Genomic DNA, 27,299 nt, shown 5'->3' on the forward strand with positions numbered 1-27,299 from the left:
CCTGAGCCATTCCATTCAGGGTCTGCCTTTCGCAACGTTATCATCCTTAAGGCTCACACCGTAGAGTGGGTCAGGTTTTCCCATAGGAATAATGTCCTCCCTGGGCTTGGCATGGGCGAACAAGCGCTTGCCCTTGAATTCATCATAGCTCTCTATAATCCTAACTGATTATGTACGGAGCTGATTCCTGTCCCAGGAAATCAGAGAATGTAACAGCCGTACGTGAGCGCTACACTGTTTGTTCACTTAGGACAGTAAAGGGCAAGTTCGATTAATAAAAGAAAAAGCACTTGCTCGTCTTTGGAAATGCAAGAGCATTTGCATTTAGCTCATGCCCACTAAGAAGTTACATAAAATGTGAGGTTGTGCTGCTTTCTGGAGAGGGGGCGGAAAGGAAGGGAAGAGCAGAGAGAGAACAAAGCCATCTTGAAATTTATTGAGCATTAAAAGACTGATTCATGTCGTGTTAGGAATGCACCATAACCTCCTGAGCTTCATGGTGGGGGTGGGGGGGCAGAGGATAATAATGAAATCCTCTCGGGACTCGGGCCATGTGTTTCTCAGAGACAGTAGTTCCTGTTTGGGGGGAGTTTTGTCTTCCTTGATTCTCTGTATCACTCACTTGACAATTACTGTGACATTCTGGTGGACTCAAGTTTTATTTATCTTTTGTGCTGTTTAACTTTTCGCATGTTGGATTTGCCTGGTGTAGATCAAAGGCATCCCGCTAGGAAGGGTCCTATTTCATGCTGCTTCACTTCTATTCCCCAACCGCCTGGCCCTGTGCCCTTGCACTCGGTGCCCTGGAGAGCAGCGATGTTCTCTGCTCGTCTTGTTCCCCCAACACTCAGCACAGAGGGTGGGATGACTGTGGATGGACTTGGGATCCGGCTGCCGGCTGTAGCACACGCTGTGCTAGCCCCAGGGTGACTCCGGAAGCGGTCCTTTAACCCGTTTCTGGATACTGCTAGATGATACCTAGACTGGGAAGCCACCTGAGCCATCTCCCTTGACCTTGAGCACGAAGGAATTCTTCCCCTCCCAGAGAGCTGGGACCACAGACATCACAGGAAGGCCCTGTGTGGACTGTCCCTCCTTGTAGCAATGTGCTAGACCGTCCCTCACTCCAGCACCTTCTCCCTTTGGCTGAAGCTAGAGCTCCTTGCCGCCTGCTGCTTCTCTCACTGCCTGGCCTGCTTTGAACACGCTCACGTCCAGAGATGTGTCTGCTCTCTGTGCTTTTCTGCACCGGGCACACGAGGGGAGGGAGGAATACAGTGCCGGTCAGCGCCAACCCCATCCCTCAGGCTTCAATGCCAGTCATTGCCTCTATGTGGGGATGCAGACTAGCTTGGATCTAGATATTTATTTAAGTCCAACTCCTTCCAAATAGCCCGAGGCAGGGTCCTAACTACAAGAGGGTACCAGCTGTGCCCGGAGCCTACCCCGCGAGAAAGGCTTCTCAAGGCAGCAGGCACTGCAATGCTTCCTGCTTCAGGCCTTGTGCTAAAATATTCGTATTATATGTATCAAGTTCTCCTTCATCTTGGAGTAGGCCACCGGCCTCTCTCCTTGAAGCTAAGTAAATAATTAAAATGGGTTCTGCTCATCCTTGGACCTCTTACTTTCCAGGGCTTTGTTTTCATGTTCCTCTTACAAATTCCCCCGTAGAGCCCCTTTGGGTCAAGGGGCCCAGGATAAGCATATTGCCCTAGAAAATATGCATCTAAAATGTAAATATAAAATATCAGCATGCAGGGGTGGACAAAAGTAGGTTGACAGTTGTAATAGAAATAAATGAGCCAATCGTTAATAAATAACAAGAACAAACTGTTTCGAGTGCTCACAACTGTAAACCCACTTTGCCCACCTGCACCGTCCTAGCCTCGGTGGGATGGCTCATCTCCTGCCCCATTCTCCGGTTCCTGCCTACTCCTCCAAAACTGCTGGCCTGCATCTCCATACCCTTTGGCATGGCTGGGAGGTTCTGGGCAAAGTCAGGGACCTGCCTCGGTCACCAACCACCTCTGTCTTCCCCCCCCGCCCCCTCGTGGCTGAAGTCCAACACGACTCTGATCACCCTGGAGCTGGCAGACAACAGTATCATGGAGGACGGCATCCTGAGCCTGGTGGAGATGCTACAAGAGAACTACTACCTCCAGGAGCTGGTACTGTGCCTGCTCTGATGGCTCCCACCACCACACCCTGGGTCCCAGAGCCCCCTGGAGACAAGCCGAGGCCCCTGCCCTAGCCCAGGCCAGCCTCCAGGCTTCCTGCAATGGGTTTAGGGGCCCCTCTCCTGTAGAAGTGACTTCTCAGAGGAGGGTCACACCTCAGAGGCTGGCCAGGGGAACCTGTGCTCCTGGTGGCTGTAGGAAACCCTAAGAAACCATTTCTATTTGTACCTCATAAACCCCTAAATAGACGAACTCACTTCTGTGTAGTTGCCTTAGAGTAAAATTTTTTTTAAAAAAAGACATGAAATAATTTCATAAAATACAATGTGCCTGGAGATAGATGATGGTGATGGTCACACAACAATATGAATATACTAAAGACCACTGACTGTACACTGAAAAATGGTTATGATGCCGCACATGGTGTTATATCTATTTTACCACAATAAAAAGATGCAAAAATTAAGATAATAATGGCTAATATATATGAAATCCCTCCCACTAGCATGAGAGGACTATGACCATATTTTGTTTAAATTTTTATTGACTTCAGAGAGGAATGGAGAGGGAGAGTTAGATAGAAACATCAATGATGAGAGAGAATCATTGATCAGCTGCCTCCTGCACACCCCCTGCTGAGGATCAAGCCCGCAACCCATGCATGTGCCCTTGACCGGAATCAAACCCTCGACCTTCTGGTCCACAGGCCGATGCTCTACCCTTTAGCCAAACCAGCTAGGGCAAGGACTATATCCATTTATCTCCCCACCTCTTCCCAGTACAGCGATTCATGCTTCATGAATCAGTGAATGAATTGGCAAGTGATTATTTACTCTAATCTCATTGTTTTTCCCAATTATTTTATGCCAAACTCTTCAAACATAGCTGACTTGGGTTTTAAAAAAGTTGCCATGTGCTATGTAAAGTACTAGAGCTCAGCTGGGGAGGTGGGGCATCACTGAAGCTAAGTTCAGAAGCTAAGACCAGCTCGGGGGCCTCACAGGGAGGCAACAGAAAAGCCGGCCTCCTGTTGTTCTTCTCTCCTCGGGACCACACCGATCCTTCCCATCCTTTCACCCCAGTCCCCTCTCCCCACCGAGATCCTACTCCCTTAGCGTAGTCTCCGGTCAGCCCCACTCGGACATCATTTGTTAATGAGGGCCCTTCATTGGGGTTTGTACATACACAGCTGTTTTCTTGTGTTTTAGAATATTTCCAACAATGCTCTTGGTTTTGAGGGGGCCAAAGTCATCGCAGAGTTTCTCCAGAAAAATTCCTCTTCACTCCTGAGCCTTCAGCTATCAGGTGTGCCCAGGGAAAAGGAAGGGGGGAGAAGGGGAGGACATTGGGGAAGGAAAGGAGAAAGGAAGAAGGTGAAAGGCAGAGGGAATCAAAGTTGAGCTGAACTGGGCCTGGCCCTTCTGATTGTAGAGACCAGAACCCTGTATCTACACCCTGCCAAACCCCTCCAGCCACCCTTGCCCGCTATCCATGGCCACACTGGCTTCCTGGCTTTCCTGGACCATATACCTCTGATTCACTTTGCAACATTCCTGCCTCTGCTTTAAAGTCTCTTCCCCCAGACATCTCTCCATGACTCGCGCTCTCTCGCTCAGATGTCATCTCCTTGGGGGATGACGCTGATGCCTTGCCTCAAAGCAGCCCCTCTCCCTTCCCATGACTTTCTATCCATTTCCCTGCTTGGTTTTCCTTAATGGCATTTGTTACTACCTGACCCCCTGTTTTTAATTAGTTTAGCATCTGTCTCACAGAAAACAAAAAGCCAATTGAGAATTCTAGGATTTACAGAACTGTCCTCAGATTTGTGGTTTGAATTTATACCACTTGCAGGGTCCTGGAATCCCTAAGGCAAGAAATTAACATACAAAGTGATCCTCTGCTGGTGATACCCTGAAGCATGCAACAGAAACAAACATAAAACCTCTTTGGAAGAGCAACCTCTTGGCCCATACTCCTTGCCGCCTGGTATTCCCACAGATAAAGCTTTCCCAAAGATGCGTTCACAGTCCCAAATTGCAAAACAAGAAACAAAACACCATGAGAGTTATCAAGTGGCAGCATCGGACTCTCAAGAACTTGAGAAATATAATTATCAGATATACACTATACATTGAGTTACCATATGATTTATCCACTAAAATAATAGCAGCATTATTAATTAAGTGAAACTGCAAGCAGATATCTTGCACCCAAATATAAACTATCCTATCTAATAAAAGAGTAATATACAAATTAACCATCACTCCGCCACAAAGATGGCGGTGCCCATAGTGGCTGGGGCAGGACGCTGGCAGCGTCACCCTGGCAACGCAAGCCCAACATCTGCGCCTCAGCCACGCAGAGGGAGGGGAGGAGCCTCACGCCAGAGGCCAGGGCGAGGGAAGCTGCTGTCATTGCAGGCTGGGCTGAAGCTGCTCCCCTCACCCCTCCCCACCCCCGTGCAAGAATTTTGTGCACTGGGCCTCTAGTGTTTATTATGATTAAGAAAACCCCAAAAATGCAAGAACAAATCACTGTTTTTTAAAAAAATATATATTTTATTGATTTTTTACAGAGAGGACGGGAGAGAGATAGAGAGTTAGAAACATCAATGAGAAACATCAATAAGCTGCCTCCTGCATACCCCCTACTGGGGATGTGCCCACAGCCAAGGTACATGCCCCTGACTGGAATCAAACCTGGGACCCTTCAGTCCGCAGGCTGATGCTCTATCCACTGAGCCAAACCGGCTAGGGCTCACCGTTTGTTTTTTTAAAGATCTCCCCCAAAATAGAACTTCTAGAAATAAGAGTTATTGAGCCCTAACCGGTTTGGCTCAGTGGATAGAGCATCAGCCTGCGGACTGAAGGGTCCCAAGTTTGATTCCAGTCAAGGGCATGTACCTTGGTTGCAAGCACATCCCCAGTGGGAGGTGTGCAGGAGGCAGCTGATCGATGTTTCTCTCTCATAGATGTTTCTAACTCTCTATCCCTCTCCCTTCCTTTCTGTAAAAACTCAATAAAATATATTTTTTAAAAAGAGTTATTGAAATTAAAGACTCAATGGATAAATATAGTTATTGAAATTAAAGACTCAGTGCATAAATTCAAAAGCAAAGTAGCTATGGGTGAATAAAATTAGTGACCTGGAAGACAGATAAAAGGATATTTTACCTATCATTTCAGTATAGAAGATAAAGAGATAGATAATATGAAAGATAAAAGAATATAAAAGGAAGAATAGACTCACTATAATAGCTAATCAGTGTTCCAGAAGAACAGGTGAGCAACAATATTTGAACAAATTATAGCTGATGTGTTCCTTGAATTGCTGAGTTATAAAATTACCTGATTTTATACATTGACTAGCTTGTTATGTCATTTTATTGCACAGCCAAATAAATATTTGTATTTCAGTAGGTATCTTCATTTGTGCATTCATAAAGTCAGTCGGTCAGGAAGCATTTCTGTGCCAGGCACAGTGTAGGCCAGTGATGGCGAACCTTGTGAGCTCGGCGTGTCAGCATTTTGAAAAACCCTAACTTAACTCTGGTGCCGTGTCACATATAGAAATTTTTTGATACTTGCAACCATAGTAAAACAAAGACTTATATTTTTGATATTTATTTTATATATTTAAATGCCATTTAACAAAGAAAAATCAACCAAAAAAATGAGTTTTCGTGTCACCTCTGACACATGTGTCATAGGTTCACCATCACTGGTTTAGGAGCTAGAGATACAAAAGTTCAAAGAAGAAATTTGGGTATAAGCCATTTACTCCCCAGAAATCTTTTAGATTGCTTAGCAGGGCAGGGACTAGAGCAAAGTAAGGGAGGCATTCGCCTCAGTCACACAATTTAAGGGGCATCAAAAAGCTCAGCAACTAAGTCAATAACATCTTGATGCAATATTTTTTAAAGTCAAAGTCAATACAAAAATAATCTGAGATTAAATAAAATATCAACCCTTTAAATAAAGAAACACAGTACAAAAGGAACAATCTCAGAGAGAAGGATGGGGAGGAGAGGAGGTAATCAACCAAGGACCTTGTATGCATAAATGCATGACCCATGGACACAGACAAGGGGCCAGTGAGGTCCTGGGGTGGAGGCAGGCTGTGGGGAGGTGAATGGGGGGAAAAGGGAGACATATATAATGTCAACTCTAAAGAATTATATTACAAAAATAATAAAGTCAATGGAGTCTTATAAAATAAAATAATAAAATAAAAAAAAGGGACAGAGTGAGGCAAGATGAGTGAGGCTTGGCTCTACAAGTGCAGGGTTAGGTCCTGCCTTATTTAACATTTAAAAATTTTGTTTATCATAGACTAGAGGCCTGGTGCACAAAATTTGTGCGCAAGTATGGTCCCTAGGCCTGGCCTGAGATCAGGGCCATCTTCCCTGGCTGCCGGCAGTCGCCGACCCCCCCCCCCCCCACCCCACTGCTACCCACCCCCGGTTCTCCATCCACCATCAGGCAATCAGAGCCTGCCAGCCGGGGGGAAGGGACTGAGAGTTTTCTGGCAGGCCCTGATCAGGCAATCAGGGCCTGCGGGCTGGGGGCAGCTCCTGCATTGAGTATCTGCCCCCTGGTTGTCTGTGCGCATCATAGTGACTGTCGTTCCGCCATTCGGTCCATTTGCATATTACCCTTTTATTATATAGGATGGTTCTGCATTGGTTTTGGACTTTTTTAAATGTTAAAATATTATTCATTGAGATTACTGAGCCTTTCAGTGCCCTTTAGATTTTGCACACAAAGGCAAGTGCCCCACTCGTCCCCTTCCGGCATGTCTCTGCTGCTTAGACTATATCAGCATTTTTTATGGATTCCAAAGAGGAAGGGAGAGGGAGAGAGAGATAGAAACATCAATGATGAGAGAGAATCATTGATCGGCTGCCTCCTGCACGCCCCACACTGGGGATCCAGCCTGCAACCTGGGCATGTGACCTCTTGGCTCATAGGTCAATGTTCAACCACTGAGCCATGCCGGCTGGGCTATCGTAGCATGTTTTATACTGTTACAGACTTTAGGCACTAGGCTAGGGGTTGATGCTGCCAGCAATGCACAGGGTATAGTGTTCCTGCTCCTGGAACTCCCCTGACAGTCACAGCAGAGCAAGAAGAGAATGTCAAACGGGATGGTAAATAGTTTCCCTTTTCCTCCTGTTTTCTTCTGTGTCCATATTTTTGCTTTGAGTACTTGCCACTTTTTCTACATCTGATTGTTCCAAGGGGAAGAGACTGGCAGAGCTAGGCTGTGGGAGGGCAAGGGAGCCCTGCCTGGAGAGCACTGATCATGCCCTCCTTCCTGACAGGAAATAAGTTCAAGGACCAATCTGCAGAGCTGCTCTGCCAGGCCCTGTCGGTAAGAAGCAAGGGGGTGGGTACCGCTGAGCCAGGTGGGAGATGTCCCTGGAGGCCTGGGTCTAGGGAAATGCATGGTATAGGGCGCTGGGGAATGTTTGGACTCTGCCCATCCTGGCCAAAGCCACAGCAGGTGGTAGGACTGTTTTTGGATGGCAATAAACTCGCCCAGGTGTCATCAACAGTCACACAAAAAGATGAACACGAAATTGTCTTCAGTGTAAGAACCCTAGTCCCCCTCGTTCTAGGTATGTGGGAGCCCCCATCCCACTGACCTAGGATACGGGAGGCATTTGCAGTCCCATGGAAGCCCCACAGTACCGCTCTGTCCACTGCTTTTTCCCCAGGCCAATTACAGAATTAAGGAAATGGATCTCAGCCACAACGAATTCTCTGACAAGGACGGGGAGTTCCTGGGAAGCATGCTGGGTGAGTCCCCACGGAGGGAGGGGCTGGCAAAGGAGAGGGACCTGGCAAACAATCTCTTGTCAGAGCTGCATCTCCTGTTGTTGTCGCTATTGAGTGTTCTCATTGTAGAAGAGACCACACCCAAAATACATTGTAAATGTGGGAGGTAAAACTTTAACATGATTAGGAGAACATCTAGAGCAGCGGTTCTCAACCTGTGGGTCGCGACCCCTTTGGCGGTCGAACGACCCTTTCACAGGGGTCGCCTAAGACCATCCTGCATATCAGATATTTACATTATGATTCGTAACAGTAGCAACATTACAGTTATGAAGTAGCAACGAAAATAATTTTATGGTTGGGTCACAACATGAGGAACTGTATTTAAAGGGCCAGAAGGCTGAGAACCACTCATCTAGAGAAAGAGTTTGCTGATCTCAGAGAGGTTAATGCCTATTACATAGGCACAGTGACTATAAACCATAACAAAAATTATCTGTATATTTGACAATAGGTTTAAAACGGGGGATGATCAAAGACATTGTGGGCAATGTTACAAGACAAGTAATAGTCAGAAGTAGATATTTGCAGCATTTGTAGAATATTAAAGGTTAGTGTTCAAAATGTTGATAAAAGATCCTACAGGTCAATTGGATGATGATAAACACTCCAAAACAAAACAAAACAAAACAGTGTCAGGCCCGGCCAGTGTGGCTCAGTGGTTGAGTGTCAACCTATGAACCAGGAGGTCACGGTTCCATTCCCGGTCAGGGCACATGCCTGGGTTGCAGGCTCAATCGCCAATAGAGGGCGTGCAGGAGGCAGCTGATCAATGATTCTCATCATTGATGTTTCTCTCTCCCTCTCCCTTCCTCTCTGAAATCAATACAAATAAAAATTTAAAAATAAACAGTGGTCAAGGCATATGGACAATGAAAAATCAAAGCCAAATGCCCAACCTCTTTGATAATTAGAGAAATGTCATTAATAGAACAACAAAAAGATTCCCCCTTGTCATCTGTCAAAGCTGCAAAACGTTCAAGTCAGAGAATTCACAGTGCAGTGAACACAGGGATAAATAACCTTCAGAAGCTGCCAGGTAAAGGCACTTTGGAGAGCAATTTGACAGTATTGAGTAAATTGAAAATGTGTATATTCTAGGATGCAGCAATTCACTTCTCCATGTCTCAGAGCGCTCTCTCTCTCTCTCTCTCTCTCTCTCTCTCTCTCTCTCTCTCTCACACACACACACACACACACACACACACACAGATGTCTAAGGAGTTTCCTTGCAAACTTGTTATAAAAGAAAAAAATAATAGCTCCTAAATGTTCATCCCTGGGGAAAGGAGTAGACGGGGGAGGGCACTGAGGGTGGGGGTGGAGGTGGGGTGATGAGAGAAAGGCCCACAGGGAAGGTGGATTTCTGTTGAAGCCTAAATATGATAAATAAGAAACAGCCGTGCTAGGTTCTAGAAGCTCAGCATTCCGGGCAGAAAGAACAGAGCGTGGCATATTCGAGGACCGTGGGTGGGGGGAAGGGGACAGGGTGGCTGGAGCAGAGTGGACAGTGGAGGAGAATGGAAAGACAAGAGGTCATCGAGGTGGCCTGCAGCCACTTGCGTCAGTTTTGTGGGACTTGGACATGCACGACGTCTGGACTTGATTCTCCTGCGATGAGACGTCGGTGAAGGATGTGAACGTGGGGAATGATGCGGTCTGATTTGCAGTTTTAGAACTTCTGTTGAAGGCAACCGAGGAGAACAAGAACGGGAGGAGGGAGGCCAACGAGGAGGCCGGAGGATGATGCGTGGGCTAAGGGAGCAGGCGATGGAGAGGGGATGGAGTCAGAGTATATTTTGGCAGCGAAGCCAAAAGGACTTGTTGACCTGAAGAATGAGGGAAAGAAAAAGATAGACTGGTGATTATTTTGTTTCAGGTACTGGTTTGAATGGGTGTCATTTACCCAAATGGGGAAAACTCAGGGAGTCACAGGGCTAGAAGAGCAGGAGTTAGGAGGCAAGATTCCCATTCGGGCCACGTAATGTTTGTAATGGAGACATCGGGTAGGCAGTTTGCTACGTGAGTTTAGAGTGTGGTTGGGGCTGGACAAATACATTTGGGGTCCAAAGGCATGTAGATGTATTTAAAACCATGGGACAAGGGTATGACCCAGGAATCAGAGTGATGCCCATGTACTCAACTCTACCTACACCCGCCTCTATCTCACCTCGTCCCAAACAAAACTTACAATGATCAGGTGTTCAAATAGGATGTTTTCCCAGCCCCATGGTTGGGTGTCCAAAAATTCACACAAGAAGTAATTTTGATAGAAAACACAGGTTTATAATTAAAAATTGTAAAATTTTTATTGATTCATAAAGCATACAGTATAGGGTTATGTATGGACTAGCACATCAGGTAAATGGCCTCCACGGCTTTGCTGGCACACACGCAAAGCCGTGGTCTTCATTGGTCTTCATTGTCCCTGCTCCTGGGCCATAATTGGTACTTGGAAATGCTTATCAAATTGAAGGGATTGAAATCAAAGGGCAACAGATATTAGAATCTGATTCAATAAACCAAGTAAAATTAGGCTTTTATTTTTTGTTGTTGTTGTTAACGCTCACGCAAAATTCAAATCTTGCGTGAATTTTGGGACACCCTATAGCATTTAAACAAAATAATCTCTAAGTTTTAAAAAACTAGTGCAAGTTCCATGCAAACCTGGCAGCTAGACAAGCCTGATGCCTCGCTACTTCCAAGGGGTTGTGTCCCTAAAGCTGAACGAAATAGAAAGTCTGGACCCACCACTGCCCCCTGCAGGTCTCCATGTGAACGACATCGCAGGATGTAGCGCTCCATGCGATCACAACCTCCCTCTGTGCACACGGCTCCTATTTTCCAGGCTGTCTCCCTCTACTTTAATGCACACCATCCCACCAGGTGGATATTTATGCTGCACTTGACCCGTCCCCCCTGAGTCACGAGCCTTACTTGTAAAAGTGATGCCATGGCAAACAGCTACAAGCATGCCGCCCTTCTCACAGCCTGTCTCCTTGGGAGGAGTCGCAGAGGTGATTCCGCTGTGTGACAGGGTGCACACACGTTTATAGGAAAATACTTGGGACTAGATGATATTTGCCAAATAGATGGTATTAACTTGCTTGCCACCTGCGATACCTGAGTAGGATTATTTTACGGCATCGTTGGCAGCACTGGAAATCATCTCACGATGTTGTGTTTAAATGAATCACTGAACAAATGTTACCTCTGCGTTTTCCTTTTTATGAGCACTGAGCTCTCCTTATTCCCAATGGCATCGCTCTCTGCCAACCCTGAGAGTGGGTCCCCTGAAAGGCAGGGGATGCTAAGTTGATCCCCCACCCCCTCTCCAGCCCTCAACGTAGGGCTCCAGACACTGGACCTGAGCTGGAATCACTTAAGCCCACGGGCAGCTGTGTCCTTGAGCAACGGTCTCCGGGTAAGGTCTCCCTGGGAGTGGTGTGCTGAGCGGGGGGTGAGGGGTGAAGGGTGACAGGGTAAAGGTGGGAGGGTGGGGGTGCGAGGGAGGGCCCGCCCCGCCCGCCCCGCCCCCCCGCCCCCCCGCCCTCTTGAACTCTTCCTCATGGTCGCCACTGATGCGGATATACTGAGCTCTTCCCATTGTTGGCCTCCCTCCCACAATTCCTGGATGCACGTTATTCTTTAGCATAAATCCTGTCCAGGAGAATCCACCCTGCTAGGGCCTAGTGGCATCTTTGGGAGTACTTCAAGGGAGCAGTTTAATGATGGAGTAGGGAATGACCAGAACCCAACAGGAATGTATTGTTGAGACTGCGTGCAGCTGGGAGGTCGGGGGTGAGCTGGCCGAGACCTCTCTCCAGGGACCACTGAGTCCCCAGCCTGGATGCCGACCGGGGATAGATGCCCCTTGATACCGGTGCTCTTTTCCCCCTCCCTGGAGTCCAACGTGACCCTGAAGACACTAGATATCTCCATGAATGGCTTTGGGAACGAGGGGGCTGCGGCCCTAGGGGAGGCCCTCAAATCCAACAGCTCCCTGGCCTACCTAGATGTCAGCAACAATGACATCAGCAACGAAGGGATCATCAAACTCAGCAAAGGACTGGAGTTCAACGAGTGCCTCCGAACTCTGAAGGTAGAGCCTTTACCTGGCTGGGAACGGGCCGTTTTGCGTGTGCGTCTGTGTGTGTGCGTCCATGGGTGTGCATCCAGGTATGTATCAGTGCATCGTGTGTAGGTGTGCGTGTGTCATGTGTGGGGATGGGTGCAGGGTGATGGGGCTGGATATTGCCCGGGAGAATCACTGTGAAATGTGCCTTGTGCTTCACATGTGCGTATATTCTCGGCTGCCTCGCTGCTACAAACCCAGGATCCCCCGCTGCTCTCAGCTGGTGCGCGTACAGTAGTCATCCCCTAACTGGTCTCCCTTCCTCCCGTGTGGGTCTCCTGCAGGCCCTGGGGCATAAATGATTCCACCACCTCCCCCGACACCTACTCCCCTGCGGCTTAGACCCCTTCTGTGGCCACCTGCTGCGCAAATCCAGGTCTCTCGGCCCTGTGTGCTTCTCCAACCTCAGTTCACCCCATGCTATCCCTCGCTCCCCCCAAGGCCTCGGGGTCTCCTTCCATCTCCGTGGTCCTGCCAGGGCCTTGCTCACGGCTGTGCTGGGCCTGCAGGACTCTTTCCCCAGCTGATGTCCTCCCCTGGCCTTCACTGCTTCCTGCCTCAGAGCGTAGCTTGAGCAGCAATTCCCCAGGTGGGTGGGAGGGCGGAAGATCGGACAAAAAGACAGGCAGGGAAAAGGTGCTTACAGAGATGTCTGGGTGGAACAGAGACTGCGATTTGATGGAAAGAAATGGGAGCCGGGCCCTGAGCCAGCCCCTCCTGTCCCCGCCTCGGCCTCTTCCTGTGTCGCCCCCCTTCCCACAGCTTTTCCTGAACCCTATGAACATGGAGGGAGCTGTGTCACTTATCATGTCCATCAAGAAGAACCCCAAATCCAAGATGGAAAACCTTGACATTTCCGTGAGTAATCAGATGGTAGTCGCTTGCACCCGCGTCCGCAGGTGCCAATAGCCACGCCCCTCAGAGGCCTTCACACAAAAGCTCCCTGCAAAGGTCCCTCCTTTTGGGGCGCAACTCTGCCCCCTCCAGCGGTCCTTTCAATAGAGCAGCTGTCAGTCAGTGGCCGGGAGTGAGAAATCATCTACCCGGCCCTGGACCAGGGCCCTGCACACCTGAGAGCAGGCCGAGCTCAGGTGCAGAAATGGCGGGAAAGGGCCGGAGGACCCAGGGCAGAGCGTCCGTCAGCCGTCCTGATTGATGGCCCCGCATCCCTGAAAGGCTCCAGAATCACAGGGCTTTGAACATCTGAGTAATAGAGCGTGGACAGACTTGCATTTTCATTTCCTAACGTAGCCTACTCTACTCAGAGCAGTGTTTGAGGCTACAGTTAAGAAATCCCTTGGTGGACAGGGAAAGCCTGAGGAAGTGACTTCACTCTGCCAGGTTCTCCCGCCTGAATCATCCTAGAGGTGGTAGCTGAGAATAACCATGTCCTGCACTCGTCTATCACTTTATACTCTTTTTCCCCCAAAGTGATGTTATACCTGCCAGCTCACTGGATCCTACTCCGGGAGGTGGGTCCCAGAGCTGCTGTAGCAAAGATCTGCGAGCTGGGTGGTTAAACAATAGAAGTCTATTGTCTCGCAATTGTGGGAGCTAGAAGGCAGGGTTGGCGCCATCTGAGGGTCAGAGGGAGAATCTGTTCTGTGCCCCTCTCCTAACACCCAATGGTTGTTGGTGGTATCAGAGTAGGTCCACCCTAAGGACCTCATCTTAACTCAAAGACCCTATTTCTAAATACAGTCACATGCGCAGGTATGGAGGGTTAGTATATATATATATATATATATAATGGGAATATAATTCAACCCATAACAAGAACTTTCCCTCATTTTCCCATTTTACATATAATTAAACTAAAACAGAGAGGCTAGGACCGCACAGCAAGTGAGAATCACAGCAGGGAGGAAAGCCAGGGCTTCTGCCTCCTACTCTGGAGTTCTAAGAAGGCACAGAGGGACATTTTTTAATGCCACACAAATACGTTTTGCTAAGCCATTGACGCCTTGCAATGATAGCCGTGATGACATTTTGAATATTTAAACCCAGGTTCCTTGGAACTGAATAATAAGTTTATGTTTGCCACAGATTATGAAACACTATCAACACGTCCCTACTTTCTCTTTTCCTCACCCCTGCCTCCTGCCCCAGGCTCCTGGGCTCTGTCCCCTCACCCCTTTCTCCTCGGAGGCCCGCTCTGCACCCTCACCCCCAGCTCTGATGTGCGCCCACTCCGCCCTGCCTCTGAGTCCCAGCCGCGGGTCCAGATTTTGTGGATATTTGGTTTTCCCTCCCACAGAGCTGGTTGGAGAGGATGGAGCCAGGCCCGGCCTTGGTGTGTCTGAGGGAATGTCAGACATGGTGCTGTTTCGGCTCCAGACGACATACAGCCCATGAACTCGGGTCACTTTGCCACTAAACAAGCCTCCCAGGAGGGAGCACACCTGTGCCATTCCCTTCCCTCTCTCCCTCCCCCACCCCACCCCCAAACACACATCTCCTAAACCCCAGGGACCTCAAGGAACCCCATGAGACTTGCAACCAGGGCAGCAATGGGCAGCAGCAGCTCATCCAGGCTCCCCCCGAACTTGTCTCCAAGACCCCCTTTTCTCTGACTTCCCGGTGAGCCGAAGCAGCCAGCCTAGGCTCTCCTGTAGCTTCTTCCAGGCCATTCTTTGTTTCACTGTCCTCAGTGGTTTTGGGGGGGAGTTTTTGTTGTTGTTTTTTTTTTGGGGGGGGGGTTGCTGTGGTCAATAAATTCTAGCTTGCTTTACTAAAACAAACAAAACCCCACAATCCTACCAGAACCAGAAGGTCTGAATTAGCCTTTCTCTTCCCTGTTGGCATTTATGCTGCCATAACCCTGTGGTGTTGGAATTCCTTCACTGTAGATGCTTCTAGACCTTTCTCTAGAATACCTACAAAAAGAGTAAGTCTTCAGCCCTTAAGCATGGATTTAAGTCTTTGAAAGGCAGGAGATACTCAGAACCAACCCTGAGGAATGAAGCAGGTTAATCTCCCCCAGGGCGGCCAGGTTTGCTCCAACGCTATTTCACCTATTTCACGGAACACACCTCCTCCTGCGGCCTGTAACCCCCGGGTCTAGGGGACTTCCTTCGGGGAGTTCCCAGTGTGGGCTGAGCCGGGCCCAGGGGGTGGGCATGAGGGGTCCTCTTCCAGGGCATCTGCTCTGAAGACCAGCACTGGCACAGGGATGGGCCCGTCTGCAGCCCCATCGCTGCATCGCATGGCCGCACGCAGACAGTTAGGCTTGCCGTCTGAGAGCATTGAGATGGCCCAGTGTGGTGAGCCCCCAGCACACAGACAGAACATCCGATCCATCACGCGGGAATCGCACGAGTTAAACCACAAGCTCTAAACTATGTGAACCACCCCCTCTAGGAACTGCATGGCGGGACGAACTGGAGGAGACGCGGCCGGCCCTCTGGCTGGCTTGGGTGGGACACTGGTCTGGGCAGGAGGATGGCGCAGTGGCGGCCCCCTTCCCATGATGGGTCCCCTCTCTCCCTGCTCCAGAATGTGATGGTGTCCGAGCAATTTGTGAAATTCTTAGATGGGGTGTATGCCATCCACCCCCAGCTGGACGTGGTCTACAAGGCAATCCAAGGCCTCTCTGCCAAGAAATCCATCATCCAGTATCCGAACCCCATGAAACTGATCCAGGTGAGCCCCTGCTTTCCTCTCAGCCCCACAGGGGACCCCTGCAGAGAGCTGTCCTCTGCCCCCCCCCCCCCAAGGCGTCTGCACAATCCTCTCTGACAAGGACCCTCAGAGGAGGCATATTCCCTGTGGATTCCCGGAGCCCTCTGCAGGAGGGGACAGCTGAGAGCTGGCTCAAGTGGGAGGGGCGTGGACCAGGGTGGTTTCTACCAGCCAGGCTCCTCCCCTGGCTGTTGTAGGGCCAAAGGCAGGTCACTGAAGCTTTCTGTGCCTCAATCTCTTCACCTGTAAAATGGGCACAACGAAAGTACACACCCTCGCAGGGATGCTGTGAAGATTAAATTCTAGAATGTGCGTGAAGTGTTTAGAACGACGCCTGGCACATAATAAGCACCCAGTAAATGTGGGCTCTTTCCAACAGCTGGTAAGAACACCAAGACCCCTGTGGTCAGGACAGCCATGTGGTGGCTTCAGCGAAAGAGGGACCCTCAAGGCCTTTACATCTAGTGGTAACCTGGCTTGAGTCTTAGATCGTCTCTGGCAATCACAAGAGGCAGATGTAACAGTGAAAATAAAAAATCAGAGCCTGCTCGAGCTACTAGGGGTATTAGACTATTAGAGCCACTGGGGGTAGTAGAGCTCCTCAGGTCTGACCTCCTCAGAGCAGCATCCAGCCCCAGGCCTGGTTGTCCTCCGCTGTCTGTCACCCCAAAGTTCTAAAAGGCAAAGGGGTATCAAGTATCTTTCTAGGTCAGAGGACCTCGGGTGGCACCGAGGGGAAACCTGTTTTGCAAGGGAAGCAGGATGTCCAGTGAGCAGGAATGGCGTTATCTGATGCAAAGTGGGGGCCTGCCCCTTGTTTCCAACAGCACAGAGAAGGAATCTAGTCAAGACCAAGCCCCACACGCAGCGTGAGATGCAGCCCTTTCCCTCAGGGGCCAACGAGCGGGTTTGGAAAATGGGACAGATACAGTAACTGCTAATAGAAAGGGTCAGATGGTAGACTAGAGGCCCGATGCATGAAATTTGTGCAAGAGTAGGCCTTCCTTCCCCCGGCTGCCAGCACCGGCTTCCCTTACAGCCCCGGCTTCATCCGGAAGGTCGTCTGGAAGGACGTCCGGAAGGATGTCTGGTCTAATTAGCTTATTATGCTTTTATTATTATAGATAATAAGCGGCAAAGCAGCAAAGATAATCAGAGCCCAGATTAGAGGGTATGTAGGGTTGGTAAACAGAAAAGGATGCTTCCTGGCAGAGATAGGGTTGGGAAGGGCCTTGATGATCAAGGATTCAGGTGAGCAAAGATACTAAACAAGGACCCCAAAAGAATATTTTAATGGTATTGAAAGGGTGTTCACAGTGTATTGGCACAGAGCATTTCATAAACCAGTATGTACAGTAGAAAAACGATGGGTGGCGGGGTGGATGGTAGATAGATGGATAGATAGATAGACAGACAGACAGACAGGTGAAAGGGTACACATCAAGATGTTACCTCTGGATAGTGGGATTGGATTTATGACTTATTTTTTCATTTTCTTCTTTCTACTAATCTAAAATCACCTTACAATGTGAGTGGCTAATATTTTTTTAAATTAAACATTATTTTTAAAATACTCTAACACAGTGTAAGCATCTGTGTGAAATGATGAGAATTAAGTGAATTCTGAGAACCAGACCTGCCCGTCACACAGCGTGGCTGTGGTTGGCTTCTGGACTCTAAGCCAACACCAGCTCGCCCACTGCCCACAGTGCACCATCTGCACGAGTCTTAGCAGAGGCAACTTCAGAACGAAATAATGCACATGAACAGTCACTGCCCCATTCCTTCGGTGCCCTGTGCAGACAGGACTCTTGGTCTTAAATGACGCACATGCGGGAGACTGGAGCTCCTGGGACTGTCTCGTCACACGCCCCCGTGGCCTGCTGGGTCTGGGCGGGGAGGGGGAGTGTTAGAGATGTTACATGGGCAAGCATCCGCTCCTGGTGTCTCCCTCCCTCAGAGCTATGCTGACCAGAACAAGATCAAGGTCCTGGACTTCTTCAAGAGCTTGACCCCTACTGGGATGATGAAGATGCCTGTGAGCGATTTCTTGAAAGCCATGATACAGGTGCGCTTATCCCTGTGCCCCTGGGCACTGTGTGTGTGCCTGCACATGTGTGCATGTGCATGTGTGTGCACATGCATGTATGTAGGGGGCTGGAGAGCAGGTAAGCTGAGAGCTCCATTAACCTCACATGTTCCACCCACCTCCTCAGCAAAACAAGATCCCCCTAAACCGGTTCCAAATCAGGGAGCTGATCAAGCGGCTGGATGACAAGAATGGCAACGTGAACTTCAGGTCAGCACAGGCCCGCGGCGGGCCCCAACCAGCCTCTGTCCCAGAGGGCCCTCGGCTCTCTAAAATGGCAGTCTCCAGCCGGTGGGCCACAGACCATTGGTGGTCCGTGAGGTCCGAAAGGTTGGCGACCGCTGCTCTAGAAAGCACCCCTGAGCTCCAGAGGCCACCCCGTCTGCATGGCATTAGGTCTGGTCTCCCCTGCATAGCAGGCTGCCTTTGCCCCCTCCCACGGCTGCCCCCTGGGTACCCTCCTTCTCATGTTCCGCTGGCTCCCTTGGCCAAGCTTCGGGCTCAACTACACACGGCAGGCTGCGAGCCTGATTCTGGGGACACAGTGCTCACAGCAGATAGGAGGTGACAGGGAGCAGTGATTAGGCCCTGGCATGGTGAGGGGGGTGTCACACGGACATAGAGGAGAGGGCAGAGGGACGTCAGGTCCATGCCCTGGCGTGTGAGCCGGGCAGGGGAACTGCGGGCCGTCCCATGCTGCTGTGGCTTAGGGAGTGACGCAGGCTGTGACTCAGGCTGGAGGCCTTGAAGAGATAGGAAAGGGCTGCGACAACAGTAATAACGATAACTGACGCCCGTGAGTCCCAGCCAGGTGCCAGCCTCTGCCAGTCACCAAACAGGCACAGGTGCCTGAATTCCCACGCACCCCGTGCTAGTGATGATGGCATTTATTTTCTGTGTTGTGACTACGGTGATACTGTCACCAATGTCCTTTTGTATGCAGTGTTCACACACGTGTGTTCTCAGACACACACTCGGTGGTGCAGGCCTGGTGTGATTGCTGGCCAAAGGGTGTGCACATTCCTTATTGCTGTTATTGTTCACCCTTACCCGAAGATAATTTTTCCATTGATTTTTAGAGAGAGTGGAAGGAAGGGAGGGAGGGAAGGAGAGAGAGAGAGAGAGAGAGAGAGAGAGAGAGAAACATCAATGTGAGAGAGACACCTCAATTGGTTGCCAGCCTCCTGCACCACCCCAACTGGGGCCAGGCATTGAACTTGCAACCCAGGTACATGCCCTTGACCAGGAATCGAACCTGTGAGCCTTTGGTGTGCAGGCCAATGCTCTAACCACTTAACAACATCTAACCACTTAACAACATGTGGGGTGTGCACATTCTAAACTTCAATCTACTGCCAAACCCTGGCCAACAACGGAACCCAGCTCTCTGCTCCTCCCCAGTGCCCACCCCGAACCTCACCCATGTGCAGTGCTCTGGCAAGCTGAGAGATGGGTTCCCAGTGGTCTCGCTTGGAGCTGAGCCTGAACGTTCTCTCCGTCAGCCGGGAGGCTGCATTGGCGCAACATTATCCCCTTACCTTTCAAACCAGTGTCTTGGAAGTGGTGAAGCCATAGCAACAAGTCTGTCCTGGAAAGAAGTTTCTGTGAAAAAGAAGTCCTGGCAAATCGGCCAGCGGCGAGGAGGAGGAGGAGGAGGAGAGCTGGCTGAGACTCCAGTGGACAAACACCGAGGCCAGGACTGGGAGAGAGCCAATAAAGTCTGGCTTGATCTCCGCGTCACTGGGCTGCTGCTGGTGCACCCTTCCCAGGGGAGCGCCCTCTGGTTTCAGGGAGCGTGTCCTTGAGGGCCTCTTTAAGAACCAGGAGGACACACTGGGGATGCAGTGGGGTTGCTAGGCGGCAGGGAAAGAGCCGTGGGGAGGAGGCCAATGCATAAAGACGTCGTGTGGTCATAGTGATTGTGAACTGTCGAGGGGAGAGATTTCGAGGTGCGGGAAGCAATGGCAGAGGGAACAGACGCCCAGGAGATGCAGACAGGGTCTTCAGGAGCAAATGCCGAGGGGTCACGTGAAGAGAAGCCAGGCTGGGAGGCGGAGAGGCCTGGCTTCTTGGTGAGGCCCGGCACTACCCGGCCACCTGGAGCCTCATGGTTCCACCTGCGAAGTGAGACAGCTGCAACCGGTTGTAGGGACCTCCCACTCCACGTTTTTTGGGAAACTGGGGACACATGAGGAGCTGAGCAAAATAGCCAAGTACAGCATACTCTGAGCAAGGGAGGCAGGGCGAGGCGGGGGGGGGGGGGTAACTTAAAGGGTCTCGGTTAACCTCATAGTTACCTTTGCGGATGAAGAACGGCAGGAACTGTCTCTGACATCCCGGTAGCTCCGCATGGTGCCTGGCAGATAGTAGATGCTCAATAAAGACCTGTGGCGTGAACAGACACATTCACCTGGCAATTGTTTCTGGCGAGTCGGGGGAAACTGGGGAAGTCGGGGGTGTCCAGGAGCTGGCACTTCAGGGCAGCAGAGGTGTGCTGGACGGCACCCAGGAATCAAGCCCTGGGTCACTCAGCAGTGTCACTCTGCTGCAAGGTGGGGGGGGGGGTGCCCAGGCCTCTCCACATCTGCGGCAGAATCGTGACTGAAACGACGGATGTCCCCTTCCCACAGCATGTTTTCCCCTTTCCCGTCCTTATTCAGAGTCTTCCCCTGAAGTTGATGGTACAGGGCCGTGGTCGGCACACTGCGGCTCGCGAGCCACATGAGGCTTTTTGGCCCCTTGAGTGTGGCTCTTCCACAAAATACCGACTTCTGCGCATGGGCCACGAAGTTTCAATCGCACTGTACGTGTGTGCCCGCACGTGGTATTTTGTGGAAGAGCCACACTCAAGGGGCCAAAGAGCCGCATGTGGCTCGCCAACTGCAGTTTGCCGACCACTGGTGGGGCTCGAGTCAGAATTAGGAGGATGAAAAGAAAAGAAAGAAATACAACAAGGAAGTCATGGGCTGAAACTCGCACCCACCATACCCAGCAGGACCTGTAGATGTCTTTACTCCAACTCCCCAGATAAATCAAATCCGCTTGAAGCCAGGGACCACGTCTCTTAAGTCTGTTACGATCCATAAAATTCTCCACCAAGTCCCCTGCCTGTGGGTGAGCATCCAGTCACTGCTGGTGTCTGGGTAGAACCCTGAGGACAACGAGGCCATAAAGCATCAAAACGTGTTAGCAACTGTGGGTTATAGATCAGTAAAAAACACCGTTTGCTCAAGATGCTTTTATTTATCTTTTGCATAAAAATGAAAAGGCAGCAATTTTTTTGACCAAATGTTATTTTCTGCTTGGGTAGCTATTGGAGAATGATGGAGATACAGGAAAGCGGAAATCTACCCCCGCCAACCCCGACCCCCACCCCATCCCCACCCCCAGACCACCCACAGACACTGTCATCACCTAGTAAGTGAAGGACGCCAAGCCCCAAACCTGCCTGCATCAGCCCTGGAGCCTTCCCAGTGGTGGAGTAATTCCCACTTGTGGCCACTAGGTGTCAGGTCAGCTCCAAAAGTCCTTCTGAGGGCTGTGCTCAGCCAGCTTTGCGGGCTTTGCCATGCACTTCTCTGATGGCCCAAACTTCTGCTCCTGAGGAGACTGGCATGAAATCTGATACCTGAGGAGGCCTCTCCAAGGCTCAGCGTCCTCATTGCGGACCATGGTAACTAACAGCGACCTTGCATCTTTGTTGTGAGGAAGAAAACCAGGCACCCAGCGAAAGCTCCCTAAACATCCCCCTCCCCCAGTCAGCCCACCCTGGAGCTGGGCACCACCACAGAGAAGACATGCTCCATTTGGGGGGCGGCACAAGGCACACGCCCTCTGACAATGGCCTGACTGGCGCTTTGTCAGCTTGCCAAGTCAGGAGGACTTCCAGCAGGAGGGCCCCTGCAGGAGCTCAAGCACAGGGTGTTGGTAGAGGGCCTCGCATGAGTAGGAGAGGCCAGCAGGTCAAAGACGGCGCTGGCTCACACGCCCAGCCCTGAGAGGGGTCAGGCTGCAGCCCGGGAGAGGATACCCTGGGCATGCCCCTCCTTCCATGCCCAGCTCAATGTGGCTTCAGGCACTAACTCTTTGCATCCTGTCCTCACAGCGACCCTGTGCAATGAAGTCTATGATCTCGGTTTTATAGCTGGGGAAACGGAGGCAGGGAGAAGCTAAGCTTCTTGCCCAAGGTCTCCTGCTAGTCAGCGGCCGGCTAGTAGGTGGAGAGTCAGACCTTGGAAATATGGCTCTGGCTCCTTGCGGTTTAACCACTGTGCGTGCCTCCCTTTCCTTCGGCTTCATATCAGCACAGGGAAATATAGACGCACCTGCTCTGTTTACATCCTTTCTAACACCAAGTGAAGAATAACTCAGTTGAGGAGAAGGCATGACCTCCAGGCCAGGCTGGACTGGCCAATGGAAAGGCAGGTGGGGATGCTCTATGGCGGCCGCTTCTCAAGGTCAGGAGGATATGCCCTCCCTGGCCCCTGCATTGCTCAGAAACTGCACCAGGGGAGGCAGGGTGGGAGAAGAGAAGGAAGCACGTGGAATATCTCGGGGTACCAGAATCGTGAAGTGGTTAAGCATGCACAGTCTGGCATTTGACAGTTCTGGGTTTGAATTCTGCCTGGCTTCGCCAATTAGCGGCTTTGTGACCTTGAGTAGGTCACTCAGCCTCTCTGAATCTCAATCTCCTCAGCTGTAAATAGAGAGAATAATGGCACCCCTCCCCCCTACGGTGGGTGTGAAGATTTGCTGAAATCCTGCGTGTGAAACCCTGAGCCCAAAGCCTGGTACACATAAGTGCCTAATATAACCATGACCTCATTACTGTGGCGTTCCACCCCTAAGAGGGAGGGGTGCAGGGAGCTGTGGGTGCAGCAGGGCTCATGAGGGGCCAAACCCAGCAGCCACCTGTGGAACACTTAAGTACCTAAGTACTGGGGTCTTTGGTGTCTTTTTTTTTTTAAATCCTCACCCTAGGATTTGTTTTTATTGATGAGAGAGAGAGAGAGAGAGAGAGAGAGAGAGAGAGAGAGAGGAAGGAGGGAGAGCGAGCAAGGGAGAGAAACCGATCAGTTGCCTCCTGAATGTCAGGGACTGAACCCGAAACCTAGGTATGTGCCCTGACCGCCCTGACCGGGAATTGAACCAGCAACCTTTCGCTGCCTGGGACGACACTCCAACCAACTGAACCACGCCAGCCAGGGCCGTACTTGGGTCTTTGAAGACCATGGGAATCGTGCCAGTCTCGGGTTTCGGTTTAAGGCTTGCATAAAATAAAAGGTCCAGAATCCTAAGAATTGGCAGGAGGGAGGAAGGTCAGGGACCAGTAGCTCTGTGTGGGCAATGCAGGGGGCACAGTGGACATCCGGCACCTTTCCTGGCTGCTGAGGTCTGAACCTCCTTTTGGGGTTGGGGTGCCTCACTTTACAAGCCTTTGGGGGGCGGCTGAGACCTAGGACCATGCCTGCACCAGACGCCGACTCTCTGGGCCAGATTCAGGAGGCTGTGTCCCCAAGAACCGAGGCCCCCAGAGAACGTCCTCAGGCAGCTGTGTTGCTGCAGCTGGATGGGGTCCTGGGAGCAGTGGTGGTGGCGATGCGGGTCCAGGGCCTGGGGTCAGCGGGTCAGTGGAGCAAGCTGCAGCCTCGGCTGGGGGGGGGGGGGGGGCGGTCCAGGCTGCCTTGTCAAGCAGGGAGCTTGGGATTGGCTTTCTTTTGTTTTGCTTTAAACAATGATTGGCAAGGCAAGCCTGCGTCTTAAACACTGGCTGCTGACCAATGGCCTAGAGAAAAGAAACAGTTCTCCTTCAGGAAGCAGACATCCTGGCTGGGGTAGAGTGGGGGTGGGGACCTTGGGCCCAGGGGGTGCCTTTTAAGGTGTTGTTTTGCCACCACTTTAGGGAGCCCTTGGTGAGCTGGCGCAGGACAGGCTGGCTGGATGCCGCGGTGACTGGATGAATGGGACAGCTCTGTGTGTGCACATTGTTGTGGTAGAATCAAGAACATAATGGGTTTCCTTCCCAGCTCCTGGCACGGGCTTCAAAACCCCTCGGAATTTCCTGAGAGGAGTATCTGCTGTGCTAATAAGGTGACTCAGGGCGGGTCCCCAGGCCGGTTCAGGACGGGGCTGGGCACCAGAAACACCCACCACGTGAGGAGAGGTCGGGACTCCCAGCCAGCAAAAGGAGAGGGGGTTGGAAACTGAGTCCAATGCCTGCCCGCCTGCTCTGTCAGAAGACCTCAGTGACAGCTCTGGACACACAGACTCAGCGGCGCTTCCCGGGGAGTCAGCCATCCATGAGCTGGGAGGGTCACCAGGGGAGACCCTGAGTCCCTGGGAGAGGGCCGGAAACCGCTCTCCCTCCCAGATCTCACCCTGGGTCCCTTCATTCAGCTGCTCCTGAGCCACAGTCTGAAGCTGTAATCATAGCACTTTCAGTGGGTTCTGTAAGTCATTCCGGAGAATTATAGAAACTGAGGGGGTCACGGGATACCCCCAGTTTGAAGTCGGCGAGTCAGAAGGGCGGGTATCTGGGGACCCCACTGACAGCTGGTGTCTAAATGGGGGTAGTCCGTGGGGGACTGAGCCGTTAACCTGGGGCGTCTGACGGATTCTGGGTGGTTAGCGTCAGAACTGAATTGCAGTACCCCCGCCCCCCGTCCCCACCCCCACCCCCCGTGGTGTGACCTCGGGAGCAGTGGACATGGGACGCGTGTGTACGCAAAGGCATGCTCACACCTGAATTACAGAGACATGGTGTGTGTGCTCGAGTATGTCCACGCCCAACAAGGGGGGCTCGCCTGTGTGCTGACACCCAGGCCAGCCTGCTCCCTAGCTGGCATCCTAACAGCTGGGCTTTGCGGCAGCCACCGCCCGCCCCCCGTCCGCCCCGCCCCACCTTCTTGTACCTCTCTCCTGGCTGTACCTCTGTTTTCCCAGAAGAGGACGCTCCAATCACACAAGTCCCCCAACTCCGCACAGCTACTCACAGATACTTCAGCTCTCTAAGGCGGGGTTGGAGAAGCACAAAACAAGAAGATAGAACCCCAGACTGTCTCGGGGAAATTAAATTCCTATTAGGCGCCTGGAAAAGGCCAATGGCCTCTGCGACACAGATCACACCCCAGGGCTCTCTGGGCCAGAGCTCTCAACCTGCCTGGGGAGCAGGCTTCTCCACTCGGGGGGCCGACCCAGGTTCTGTGGGGGCTCAGCCTGTACCATTTGGGGATCCTCTTAAACATACAGATGTACTAATACAGTGTTAGGCATGGGAAGTGGGTGTTCATTTAAAATGCGGGGGGAAAGGAGAAATTAATAAGAAGTTGACAGTGGCATAAACCTAAGATCCTCCCAGTCCTGGGAAGGGGCCTCGCTGAGTGAGGGTCCCCGCATGAGACCCCTCTGGCTTCACCCTAAGACAGTGCACCCAGCACTTCCGCCAGCGGCAACCAGACCTTCCGAAGGCAGACTCCAGTTTGCTGCCTGAGCCCATCCTGCCCCCAAAACAGGCTGAAAGGGCTCAGTTCCAGGGGTTCTGCGCTCTGAGCCAGTGTCCAGATCTCCTCGCCTCTCTCCTCACTGCTGATCTTGGGCAGCCAGTTGTAGTCACACCATGACTCTCCCCTCTCTGTCCCCCCGCACCCCCACCCCTATTCCCCCCTCTGCCATGCCCAGGGGGCTGCTGCCTCTACCCCTCTGCCATTTGGGAGGCTTCCTTGAGTTCTGGCTCTATGGTGGGTCCTGGGTCCACTTAGTATTATTTCAAGACTATAAAACTCAAAGCCCCCAAAATGCCTTTCCCAAGGGTGCTGTGACTGAGATGCAGGCAACAGTCCCTTCTTCAAATTAGGGGGGAGGGGGGAGATTTTAGAATGCAAATGAGAGAGAGAGAGAGAGAAAGAGAGAATGCAAATCAGAGAGAGAGAGAATGCAAATCAGAGAGAGAGAGAGAGAGAGAGAGAGATCGTGTACATTTATTTATACTAAAGTGTAAGTGACTTCATTTAAATTCAAGAAACATTTATTAAGGGCTTAGTAAGTGTCCAGTATTGTTGTGAGTTTGGGATACATTAGTAAGTAAAAATGACAGAACCCATCCCTGACATGAGCAGAAAGTGACCGACCAGAAAGAAATATAATCAATAAGTGAATCACAATATGTTAGAAGCACTATGGGGGGGGGGGGGCAGAGCTGGGAAAGGAGGTCCAGAAGGGTCCCTGCTGGGAGGGTGGGGGCTGCAATGTCAAACAGGTGAGACGGGGCATTTGGGCACCCACTTGGGGGAGTGGGGGAGAGCTGTGTGGGTACCTGGGGAAGGGCTTTCCAAGCTGAGCAAAGGCCCTCCAGCTGCCAGGACCCCACCTTACAGGGCTGGGGAGGCAATAAGTCAGCCAGGAACCAGCGGGACCAGTGGGTCTCCCATGAAAGAGGGGCCTTAAGGCCCTGGTGAGGCCCCTGAAAGGGGGTGGGAGGGAGGCAGGACCGTGTTCCCCTCTCCCCAAGCTCCTTCCATGAAACCCCGCTGGTCCTGCCACCTTTCCAGCTTGGGCTGGGTGCAGGGCTCCATGGGAGTTTGCTACAGGGACCCACACAAGCCTGGCAGCAGTTTGTCAAGGGAGCCTTAGGTGAAAGGGAGCCAGTACAGGCCAGTGGTTAGGGCCACAGGCTCAGTATCAGGCTGCCCTGTGTTGGAATCCTGGCCCAACCACCTCCTTCCTTCTTCCCTCCCTCTTGCCCTCCTCCCTTCCCTTTCTCCCTTCCTTGTTATTTATGGGGGGCCTACTATGTGCTGGGCGCTGTGTGTGGCACCAGGTTGCAGCCTTGAGCATTGTAGTTGGCCAGATGTGAATTCACATGGCAGCTCTACTCTGGTGACGTGGAGCTTAAGCCCCGAGGCGCGCATTCAACAAATACCCGTGCAAACACCACCACTGCAATGCCTTCTGGGAAGGAAGGGGACAACGTGGCAGCCATGTGGGCTGGAACCAGTTCCTCCATTAATCTGATTCTCATTATGCGATAATAGGTTCCACGGCCTATGGCTTTGTGAGAACCAATGGAACACTGCACACAGACCACTCAGCACCCCCACCTCACACACACACACACACACACACACACACACACACACACACACACTGTCCCCAGCTCTGCCTAAGTGCTCCTGCGGAGGCCGGGGGGGAGGGGGGAGCATTACTAACCTTGGAGCTGGTGGGAGGCCTGGAGCCTGGGCTCAGGCTGTGGCTGCAGAAAGGGGGGGGGGGGGGGGTCTAGCACCAGCTGTGGCCTGAGGGGTCCTCTGGAGCAGAGCAGTGGCTGCTTTCTGTCCCTGTTAGAGCCACCTTCCTTCTAGCCTGGCATTGCCCAATGAGTA

The 27,299-nt window shown here is 51.5% G+C and overlaps 1 protein-coding gene across 3 annotated transcripts; it reads left to right on the forward strand.

The window, feature by feature from the left end:
• Positions 1-565: 565 nt before the first annotated feature.
• Positions 566-20,147, forward strand: LRRC74A (leucine rich repeat containing 74A). Of its 3 annotated transcripts, XM_036313985.1 has the most exons (11): positions 566-2,168; positions 3,386-3,482; positions 7,501-7,550; positions 7,897-7,978; positions 11,356-11,441; positions 11,925-12,119; positions 12,915-13,010; positions 15,648-15,794; positions 17,794-17,901; positions 18,050-18,132; positions 19,473-20,147. In XM_036313985.1, the coding sequence occupies exons 1-11, from the start codon at positions 1,974-1,976 to the stop codon at positions 19,495-19,497; spliced, it is 1,164 nt and encodes a 387-aa protein (XP_036169878.1). In that variant the 5' UTR covers positions 566-1,973; the 3' UTR covers positions 19,498-20,147. The 3 variants fall into 3 exon arrangements, with proteins under 3 accessions (XP_036169878.1, XP_036169868.1, XP_036169884.1); XM_036313975.1 differs by lacking the exon at positions 19,473-20,147 and having other exon boundaries at positions 18,050-18,938; XM_036313991.1 differs by lacking the exons at positions 566-2,168; positions 19,473-20,147 and adding an exon at positions 4,029-4,163 and having other exon boundaries at positions 3,385-3,482; positions 18,050-18,943.
• The last annotated feature ends 7,152 nt before the right edge of the window (positions 20,148-27,299 follow it).

The sequence above is a fragment of the Myotis myotis genome, unplaced genomic scaffold (genome assembly GCF_014108235.1).
Source record: "Myotis myotis isolate mMyoMyo1 unplaced genomic scaffold, mMyoMyo1.p scaffold_m19_p_1, whole genome shotgun sequence".
Classification (NCBI taxonomy): Eukaryota; Metazoa; Chordata; class Mammalia; order Chiroptera; family Vespertilionidae; genus Myotis; species Myotis myotis.